The sequence below is a fragment of the Pelophylax lessonae genome (genome assembly GCF_965119305.1).
Source record: "Pelophylax lessonae genome assembly, chromosome: 4".
Classification (NCBI taxonomy): domain Eukaryota; kingdom Metazoa; phylum Chordata; class Amphibia; order Anura; family Ranidae; genus Pelophylax; species Pelophylax lessonae.
The window spans coordinates 342,512,431-342,524,256 of record NC_138771.1 but is presented as its reverse complement, the minus strand read 5'-3'; the positions used below and the strand labels follow the sequence as shown (position 1 = coordinate 342,524,256).

General features: G+C 38.9%; 1 protein-coding gene across 2 annotated transcripts in view; it reads right to left on the bottom strand.

The window, feature by feature from the left end:
- Positions 1–8,733: 8,733 nt before the first annotated feature.
- DPYSL3 (dihydropyrimidinase like 3) overlaps positions 8,734–11,826 on the bottom strand; it is a 282,052-nt gene continuing 278,959 nt past the window's right edge. For both annotated transcript variants that reach the window (XM_082252872.1, XM_082252873.1), the window contains exon 14: positions 8,734–8,929. In XM_082252872.1, coding sequence (XP_082108998.1) covers positions 8,841–8,929 — 89 coding nt within the window. In that variant the 3' untranslated portion in view covers positions 8,734–8,840. The remainder of the gene's footprint in view (positions 8,930–11,826) is intronic.

The window sequence follows — 11,826 nt, the reverse complement described above, 5'->3', positions numbered from 1 at the left end:
AAAAGGACGCCAAATTCGTTTAGATACAGCATCGCACGACCGCGCAATTGTCCGTTAAAATCACACAGTGCCGAATCGCAAAATAGGCCCTGGTCAGGAAGGGGGTAAAATCTTCCGGGGCTTAAGTGGTTAAAGGAAAGCGTGTCTACTTGTGCCTTGTAATTTTAAATAGATGAAAAGATAATCATTTATTTTTTTGGTAAATTGACAGTTTTCACATTTTGAAGTGATGCCTAAAGCTAGTACATCTGACTAGCAAATAACAGAAGCCTGGCCATTGGCCCTTCTCCTGATTATTCACCTGATGTTTAGTTACACTGGTACATATTTAGTCAGGTTGAAAAAAGACAGAAGTCCATCAAATTCAACCAACCAAAAATAATAAATAAACCCAAAACCTCCATATATAGTGCTCTATACCCACAGTTGTGCACAAAGCTGTTGTTTAGTGGGCTCTGTTGGTTGTTTGTTTGGGGGACAGACCCTAAATGGTCAGTTTAGGTGGGTCCTTACAGAAAAAACATGAAACCTTACCGTCTCCTTAGACTGACTATTCTGCTGTGCAAAGGTGTCTGCTCTGCTGCTTCATCCAGATGAAGACACCCTAAGACAGGAAGTGGTGGAGCATAGAGGAGACTGTGGATGGTAGATGGTGGACTCTTGTACAGCCGAGAGGGTGCAGTTCAGTGTGCTGACTGGGAACCTGTTGCCAGGGGAAGTTACCCTCTTCAAAAGTTGGGACTGTTTGACTGCAAAAGCAGCTCTGAACTCTTCAAGTCAGTACACTTGCACACCGTTTTTAAAAGATCACAGCAGGTATAAGAACCACTAAGGAGGATTTGGCTATCCGCTGTGTATTATACCTTTGATAGTTTTGGAGTTTGGAGAGTTTTATAAGGCTGCACTTTTCCCCATGAAGATCCTCATCTGAGCGGGTCTTAGTGGTCCCATAACAGCTTGCTGCTGTACCCCCGCCATTCTCTGGTAAGAGTCAGTGTGTGGTGGCTGGGATTTCACTTTTGCTGTGTACTGATTGACTTTGTGGTGACTACAGGATGAACACTCTATCATACTTCCTGTGTTAATCGATGCTGACCATTCTACTGCATTTTTGTGATATAATTATGGACTTTGTGTCATCGTATGTTTACAGGATGTTCAGCTTTTTGTATAATTAGCACTGCTTTATGTATTTTATTTCCTTTTAAACTCTCCAGGGTTTTATATATTTCTTTTTCTAAGACAGGAAGTGCATTACTGGCAGGAGCGACAGGTGAAATAAAGGAGAAAAAGCCTATATAGAAAACGAATGTACCCACCACATCTAACGTTTGGTAAGCTGCAACATATACATTTTTGGTTTTGGATTTAATACTGCAAAAAGCCCACTTGCTGTCTGTATACTTATTTTTTGTTATTATTTGTGCTTTGATTGCTCAGATGCTTCCCATGTCCGATTCCATGCTGGCACTAGGTTCCTGCACTTTATATTTATCCACACTTTTTTTTCTAGTTAAGTGAGAGAGTCAATTTCAATTTTAAATCTGACTAAATGATTACATATACAGTAGCATGTGTGTTTATAGCAGCACGTTCAACTGATTTATACAGTATATCTTTTTTTTATTTTGTATGATGTTGGTCATTGTGGGTATCCAAAAATTCACAAAAAGGTGTCTTTTCATCATAAAATCTAAAGCTGGATACACACTATACAACTTTTGTTGTTAAATTTCTTTTAGATTTACCTTCAACTATGTAGTGCAAGGGCCTGCCTGATTGCATACAAATTGAAAATGTTTAGGTTTGACCTCATATTATATGGTTTTGGTAAATCTAAAGGAAAAAATCTAAAGGGAATTGTTAGTGTGTATCCAGCTTTAATGGTCTGTTAATGGGGGGTTAACCTCCCTGGCGGTATGATTATGTCAGGAATTACATACCAAAAGCGGTACAATTCTTTTCATGGAAATTTGGCGTTATGTATTATAGGCCTATAATTCTTAGTAATTACTGACTTAAACCTGACCAAAACAAGACTCTAGTAGACATCCCAGATGTGATAAATTTGAAACACAAACGCATGAATTATAATCGAATCAATAATATTATTTTATTATTTAATATATAATATATATAATAAAATTATATTATTGATTAGATTATAATTCATGCATTATATATTATATATAGATATGTGTGTGTGTGTGTGTATATATATATATAATATATAACGCATGAATTATAATTGAATCAATAATATAATTTTATATATATATATATATATATATATATGCATGCATATATATATATATACATATATATATATATATATATATAATCTAATTATAATATATATATATATATATATGCATATATATATATATATATATATAATATAATATAAAGTGTGTTTTGTGCAACGTTTTTTTTTTTTGAATTTCCCTCCCTAGTTCCGCTCCCATGCAGCATTGCTGCTGCAGGGAACGGAACTAGGAAGTGATCGTACCGACGGAGGGACGGAGGAGCGGCGGGACTCTCGGCTGGCGGTCGCAGCAATGAGAGATCATCGCTGGATCGCCAGGATAAGGTAAGAGAAGCTCCGCTGCGCTCTCTGCAATCCACCCCGAGCGTGACTCGGGGTTACCGCTCCTGCAATGAAAAATCAACCCCGAGTCACGCTCGGGATTACCGCTAAGGCGGTTAAAGGATGTCTCTTTTACCAAAATTTATATTCAAACGAAATGCTTTTCCTCTTTCTATTTCCGAAAGGTTGGAATGCATGTAAAAGCAGATATATAATATATGTTCATCTCAGCCTCTAGTGCTCTAGAAGGTCTAAATCATCGAGTCGTGTACAGTATCAAAGTAAATGTAGTTTCTCTGTGTTCTGAAATATAGTTATATGAACTGATAACAAGACAACTTAGAGGGAGCAAATTGAATCTCTTGTGCAGACATGTTATGTGTGAACACTGTGTGAGGCTTGATTCTGCTACAACACAGAGCCCCCTTGGTGCTTTCATTTTTTTTTTTTCGTTTTGACATAACGTATTTAGCAATATATTCATATATTCAGCATTTAACTATGCATGCAAAAAGTACAGCATATATCGTGCTGTATTCCAAGTCACTGACAAATTACGATTTCTTTCCTGCGCAGCAGGTTTAGAAAAGTGAAAACTGATTTTGCTAGCATCAGTTAGGAATTTCTTATTTATTCAAGCATCTAATCAATTTTTCCACCATTTGCTTTTATTTTCCCGTACTTTTGCCCAGTTTTTAAAAAATTTTTTTGGTTGTAATTTTTTACCCTTATCACTTGTGTTCTTTCATTTCTCACTTTATTGGACCATGTCCTTTTGCCTGTTTTTCATTGTAATTTACATGGCTGTCCTTCTAATTGAGATATAACACAAATGAAAACAGGTTCTATTGGGCCCAAAGGTAAATTATACTGTACGTATAAGCTAAAAGTACATTGCTGACTTTGAAGAAATATCGGGAAACTGAGAGGATGTTATATTTGCTATGTGTGTCATTTCAATGCACTTTTTTCCTGTTACCTACTTAGTGACAATTGGAGATCCAGTCAACTGAATATGAATATAGTTCAGAGATCTACTTTGTGGCACAGTCTATAGAGCTAGCATCTTTATGAAATAAAATATGACAGAGATACTCTGGTTTCTTTTCAGATCGAATAAATCTTTCGCCTTTTACTAAAGATTTCCGTGGAGAGGAGCAATTATGAGTTTTCAATAATTTTTTGAGGCCTGGTCACTGACCTGGCTACTAAAAAAAAAAAAAAAAAGAAATAAAATATGAGATAATAAATGAAATAAATATCAGCACTTGTGTTTGTACATCTTTATCTATTTCCACATATTATTAAAAATGTTTCCACCTTTGTAACAGTGGTAGCAGCTATAAAAGGCACTTCTAAGCATCTTTTGCCCCCTTGTGGTGTATATGTAGTACTACATGTTATGAGTATCCTTGCAGTAATGAGAACTGTACCTGTGCACTGTTATTGAAAACTCAATTCCACAATTCACTTTGAAAGCAGGATACCTAAAATAGCATTTTTTTATTTCTATATTTTTTTCGTCATATTAAGCCAGGAATCTTAATTCAGTAGAATAAATATTCAGGACTGGAGCGATTTATCAGATGATATACAATGCTGTGCTGTATTACGATTGGTACAAGGCTTACATAACATATATTTTGGGGAAGATTTACTAAAACTGGTGCACACAGAATCTGTGCATAATAACCAATCAGCTTCTAACTTCAGCTTTTTTTAGTTAAGTTTCAACAATAAAGCAGAGAAGCTGATTGATTACTATGCTCAGATGCACCAGATTCTGTTTTAGTAAATCTCCCCCTTTATGTCTATAAACATCTCCTGAGCTGCTAAAACAACAACCGGCAGACTGAGCTGGCTGAAGGGGGAAACCTTATTACTGGTTTGGGTTTTCCCAGCGAATTACTACTATTACTCCTTAGATAGAGCCGGGCCCAGAATCTGTTATACACAGTACATAAACATTGTGTGCATCACTAATATGAATATGTAGGTTTATGTACTGTAATCCCAAACTGTACCTACCCATATCTTTGTAAATGTAATATACCCTAGTTACTGGGGTTGTTATATCAAAGGTTGTTCACTTTGCAAAGGAATTCCCCTTTAGCTTAGTGAATGGGGTGAAGCTCTGCAGACTTCCTTCATCCGATCACGCGCAAGCAAAAATACAGTTTTTTTATTTTCCTTCTATGTGGGTATCCTTTTCAAAGTGAAATTTCACCACATTCAGTAAGCACTGGGGAAAATGAAAATTACGTTGCAAAGCTAACAGCCTATTTGCCTTTAGTCTCGCTGGGCCAACCCCCACATCCCTCAATACAAGCCTAGCACTTGATCAACCAATAGTTATATAGGTGGAGCAGTTAATGCATATGCAAAAAAGCAATGGAAGAAAATACTGGATAGTGCTACTACTTTATTTTGTGCAACCCATAGGTTCACATTACAATTGACCTTTACAGTACCCATCATATACAACCAGGGCCCACAAAGACATCCACAGTTCAACAAAGACTCTCAAATGCAGCTACAAGCTCCCTCTATTTACTCCTTTGCAGAAAGGCAATGCTAAGCACTAGCTGAGAGCAGGGAAAGCATTATACTTCACTCGGCAAGTGAATAAAGAGTTCAAGAGTCTAGGAAGTATATGCTGACCCTAGATAAAGCCTAAACAAACATGGCACCAGCCTTGTGGAAGGAAAAGAAAATCAAGACCTTGTCAGGAAGGATTCTGTGATCTATTAGATAGCTAATAAATACATCTTGCAATACCTATCATGGATGCGCATGTAAAATAGATCTGATGCAAGAATCACTTAGGACTCTAAGCTCTATTTATTTCATGTCTCACCTTTCTGCTCTTCTATAACTAGGTGTTCATTGTTAGAGCTGTCATTCCCCATCCCTTCTTGCTATACCTAATAGGTTCCCTCTACACCAGTCTTTCTCTAGCCGTTCAAGAGGAACCCTTGAAATAATTTTCCTCAGGGAACCCCTGCTAAAAATGACTATAAAAAAGGACTATATCTACAAATCACGACACATTAGTGTGATGGTCAGTGAAAAGAATGCTCCTTACACTTGTGGTCATTGAGAAGAATTACCTCCTTACAGATAGCTAATAGATCAAAGGTGTCAGTGGGAGCTTATCTGACAGGCAACCTGTGGAGGAACCCTAGGGTTCTATGGAACCCTGGTTGAGAAGTCTTGCTCTACATCTACATCTTACCTTGAACTGAGATTATTTGACAGCCCAAAAGTAGGCTGCTTTGTAAGATTTTGCCCATAATGGCATCAGGCAAAAGACTTTGGCTGGAGAAACACCTTTGCAATCTTGTCTGAAGCCTTTCCTTTTGACATAAATGAAAATGCATATTGACGTGTGTTTTGACAAGTGTTGACGTGTAATGTAAAGTGCATTGCAATGTGCATTAAAACACGATTAAAGACATGTTGGTATCAATGGTAGGCGCATCAGGGAAAGGCGCACAGACACATTTTGAAACCCCTGATTTCCTAGTCCCAGCTAACCTGAAATCTAGACAAATTAGGCCCCTCCTAACTTTCCAACAACCCAGGTACCTGCTAAATGGTTACACGTTGCTTGATTTCTTTCCCAAGTTAAAAAATAATGTATGCTATGTGATCATCATGTGACCACAATCCATAAATCTCCCCGTCACTAATTTTTATGGTCTGACTTAAACCCTCCTTCTCTGTTTGGGGCTTCTGTAAATGTTAGGACTGGTCAATGAATAAAAGAGGTAAGTCTATTGCTAGAGGTGCCATACACTCTTGTCATCTTGTGTATCATTCCAATCATTTACTGGTTTACTGGCCTTTACTGCTATTTATGTGTTGTTGTGTTGTACTGTATGACTCATTGTTTTGATGTAATTATACTGCATGACATCAGTGGGCTGGAATAAATCACTGCACACACTATTGGACAGTCTTGCTTTAACCTCTTCATGGCCAGGGTTATTACAAACATTAACGCCCAAGCCTGATTTTGCAACTTTGGCATGTGTTAGTAAAACTGTACATATCATCACAACTACTTAAGAGTGTCAAGGTAGATTTTCCTTTTTTTTTTTCAGGACAGATTGGGCTTTCATTTGGTGGGAGATGTTAATGGATATTTAAAGATTTTCTTTATTATTATTAAAGGAAAACTGTCCTTGGAAAGAAAAATATTCATTTTATTTAAATGAATATTTTTATACCATTACCATCTACCACCACCAATAAAAACCTGCAAACTAAATTCTCCTAATGATCGCAGCAATAACATGCATGTGTGTGTGTGATTTGTTCTTTGTACCCGTAGTAGGGTCCAGAAACAAAAGTACATATTTATTTTTTTTTTGTTTTTTTTTTTGTCCTACTTAAACACACTGACAATAAATATAAAACCGTTTTTTTCTTACCTAAAACACACTGATGCTAACCCTGCCACTTATACAGACACGAAACACTAACTGACACTATCTGTCAATTACACTGACACACTGCCATTAACTGATATTTACACTGCCACCTACACTGTCACTAACACTGCCACCTAAACCTTCACTGACACCTACACTCACTAAGCTAGGTAAAGCATTGAACTAGTTCATCTTTATTTTTTTTTTTTCAACAGGCTTTTTTTTTTTTTTTTTTTTGTATAGGGGTCTCCAGTGAAGAGGAACAAATACAATGGGGGAGGTTTACTAAAACTATAGCACACAGAATATGGTGCAGCTGTGCATGGTAGCCAATCAGCTTCTAACTTCAGCTTGTTCAATTAAAGAGGAAGTAAACCCTCCTCTGGAACTTGTACCTATAGGTAAATCTATGATAAGGCTTACCTATAGGTAGTGTAAATATCTCCTAAACATGTACCGTTTAGGAGATATTTACTTTGCATGCAGCCAGTAACATCACTGGCACACGTGCTCTGAAGGATCGGCCGCTTGTGCCATTCCTCCAGAGCCCTGTGCATGCGCAGGAGTGACGTCATCACGGCTCCAGCCAATCAGATGGCCGGATGCCGCAAACCCCTAAGAAGGGCGACCGAACATGTCATCCGTGAGGGAGGTGAGCGGTCGCCACTGCGGAGCTTCATTCTATCTAAGGTAGGTATTTCATAATAAGCTAGCATGTGATGCATACTAGCTCATTATGTGTTTGTCTTTCAGGTGTTTGTTTTTCTTTTCTGAGGTTTACAACCTCTTTAAGCTTTGTCAATAAAACCTGGAAGTTGATTGGTTACTATACATGACTGCTCTTCATTATGTGTGAGACAGTTTTAGTGAACCTCCCCTAATGTATCTTTTCCTCCTCCCTAGCAGAGAATTCTGTTGTCTCTCTACTTCACAGAGAAGAGAGAACACAGACATCGGCTGCAGAATGATCGATCACTGTGATAGCCAATCAGAGGCTATCACAGTCATCATGTGATTGGGTCCCGATCGTTAGTAGAGACCTGGAGCTGTCATCGACAGCCCAGCCCCAGTGCTGGGAGTGCATGATTGAGCATGCTCCCAGTACAAACAAAAGGACACATACTGTATATGCGGCGCCCAGGTTTAAAGCCCATTTCGAGGACACCGCATATATGTGTTACAGTGTCGTAAAGGGGTTAAAAATGTTCGTGTTTGTTATGCTTATTTTTGTTTGAAATTAAAAAATGTCTCGCAATGTGTGGATGATTTGCTGTTTTTCTTCTGTTACTCAGAATTTTGGCAATCATATTCTACGGGTTGTCTCCATTTCTAAACCTCATCACACAAACAACAGTTTTTGTGGGACCTCCATTTTATTGCAATTCTTGTATAAAAACAGAAAAGCTTGGTGATAAAGGAAGATCCATCATGTTTCACAACTAACTGTATCCACCAAATATTTGTTTTCAATGCCTTATTTAAAAAAAAAAAACAAAAAAAACAAAACAAAAAAAACATAATATATAAAATAACCACATGAGAATGTAACCTGATCAGCACCCTCTGGTAATCGGAACTGCATGCACTGGGTTGAAATTAAGGCTATGCAATTATGAAGAAATAAAACAGCAACACTTTTAAAGCTAGGTAGCAAAAAGCATTTGTAAAATGTAAGGCCTGAAGGTTAACAAATCTTCAGATTGGACTTGGTTTCAACTTAATTTTTTTTTTTATTAATTTTTTTATTTATTTTTTGCCTGTCTGAAACACCAATTGTACCATTTTGGTTTCCCCACTCATTTAGGTTTCTTGGCTGTTTAGCTGAGAGATGTTATATTAGAACGTCCACCAGGGGGAGCTACGATTCTCCTGCTGCCACGAAGGCCACTCTCATCTGACTGGTTTCCTGCAAAAAGTAATACAAAATTTGAAGAAGAAACAATGAAGAGACAACATTAAAGCATAAAATACCAGGAATACACTGAAAAAGTCCCAAATGTATGCATGCAATCAACATAGAATTCCCTTGTTTGCGAGCTATCAAAACTATCATTTCCATATTTCACCTATATCCCAACCCATCAATGAAATTGTTTTTTTTAGAAAACATCCATAATTCCTAAAGCGAACAACTGTAATTCTAGGTTTGGAGTGCTTCAAACAATGGGGTGAAGGTCCCAATGACGTAAGAAGGAAATTAGAATCCTCACATTACTAAAATTAATTCTAGAATCCTAGGTGTAGAAGATTTCTTTTACTGCTTGAAGGGTGACAGAGTGAAATTTATACTCCGGACCTAATTTTTGTTCACTCTACCCTAGTTGTGTAGCCAACCTTAGTTTCACACTCAAAAGATCAGACACCAAGGCTACAGGAGATACATCGAGGAGGAAAGCAGAAAGACAATCTGCCTATTCACTGTCATTATACAATACATAGAGCTGACACAAAGTAGTGCAACAATTGCCCTATTCAATATCAATATTAGTGATCGAAAACCCTTCCTCTGCCAAGTTTGGCTGTTTTGAATGCTGTAATTTTTTTTAATCTGGTGCTGAGTACCTGGAAGTGCTGTCATGACATCACTTCCAGGTTTTTACATGGAGACCTGATCAGAGCCGAATGCGGCTTTGATCGGGTCTTTGGCGGCCATGCAGGCTGGTTGCCCGGGTCAACCGGTGGGAAAGGAGACCCGGGCGAGCCGCGGAAGGTGGCGGGAGGAGGGGGGGGGATGCATCGGTTGTCATTACAAGACAGCCGACCATCGGCTATGGACGCCAGTACCAGGGTGATGCCTCTAGCTGCAGGCATCACTCCGGTACAAGCACTTTCCCGAAATATCGGCAATATCGGTCACCTTGGTGGGCGATTGCGATATATCGGCAAAAGTGCAGATCGGCCCTCGATATATCGTCTTTGCCGATAATCGGTCGATCACTAATTAATATCATGGATAGCATGGATTTTAATGGGGAACCAATGGCAAAAACAAAAAAGGCATGAATTCTCCCCAAAATCCATACCAGGCCCTTATCTGAGCTACTAGCACTAGCTACTAGCACTTTATGGCATAAACCACCTGAGGGCCGGTTTAAAAAATTAAAAAAAGTTGCGTTTAATACTACTTTTATAATCCCTAATCCATACTGCATTAAATCCATATTTAATTTGAAAGCAAAATCGTTGTGATGCTGCTTGTGGTTGAATAACAACTCCTAGCTTCTCATTTTTTGAGCAGACATCAAAGCTGTTCACTTGCAGCACTGCTGCACTCCATATGTCATATGGTTTACAGACTGCAGAAAGTCACTGTGCTCTACATGTGATAATAAATGTGAAAACTAAATTAAAGCCCCATGTGCCAAATGTGTAATATTCTATGCAGCAGTGCTTTGGAACCTTAATTTTTTCACACAATGCACAGAGATCATCTTTGATACTATTGCCATATGATGTCTTGATAAGGCATTTATGCTGCTCATGCTGTACACACAGAAAATTTCCTAGCAATTTTAAAAACATTCAATCTTTCTATTGCAAACGTTATTGAACAGACAAATGCAATCTACCATCATTCATGCAATGTAAAGATATAACCAACTGTTGCTAAGTTGCCTTAAACCAAAACTGCTTGAATTTGCTAGAAAGCCACCCTCTATATGGTAAGGATTAGGCCTTACCTCTGACACAGAGGACACTGGGCTTCAATTATACAGTATCTCACAAAAGTTAATACACCCCTCACCTGTTTGTAAATATTTTATTATATCTTTTCATGTGACAACACTGAAGAAATTACAGTTTGCTACAATGTAAAGTAGTGAGTGTACAGCTTGTATAACAGTGTAAATTTGCTGTTCCCTCAAAATAATTCAACACACAGCCAATAATGTCTAAACCGCTGGCAACAAAAGTGAGTACACCATTATTTTCCAGCACTGCCTTAACCCTCTTGGGTATGGAGTTCACCAGAGCTTCACAGGTTGCCACTGGAGTCCTCTTCCACTCCTCCATGATGACATCACGGAGCTGGTGGATGTTAGAGACCTTGCGTTCCTCCAACTTCCGTTTGTGGATGCCCCACAGATGCTCAATTGGGTTTAGGTCTGGAGACATGCTTGGCCAGTCCATCACCTTTACCCTCAGCTTCTTTAGCAAAGCGGTGGTCATCTTGGAGGTGTGTTTTGGGGTCATTATCATGTTGGAATACTGCCCTGCGGCCCAATCCCTGAAGGGAGAAGATCATGCTCTGCTTCAGTATGTCACAGTACATGTTGGCATTCATGGTTCCCTCAATGAACTGTAGCCGGCAGCACTCATGCAGCCCCAGACCATGACACTCACACCACTGTTGACAGGCTAGACACACTGTAGGCAAGATGCACTTGTTTTTGTACTCCTCACCTGGTTGCCGCCACACATTCTTGACACCATCTGAACCAAATAAGTTTATCTTGGTCTCATTAGACCACAGGACATGGTTCCAGTAATCCATGTCCTTAGTCTGCTTGTCTTCAGCAAACTGTTTGCGGGCTTTCTTGTGCATCATCTTTGGAAGAGGCTCGCTTCTGGGACAACAGCCACGCAGATCAATTTGATGCAGTATGTGGTGTATGGTCTGAGCACTGACCCCCCACCCCCTTTCAACCTCTGCAGTAATGCTGGCAGCACTCCTATGTCTATTTCCCAAAGACAGCCTTTGGATATGACACTGAGCACGTGCACTCAACTTCTTTGGTCGACCATGGCGAGGCCTGTTCTGAGTGAAACCTGTCCTGTTAACCGCTGTATGGTCTTGGCCAC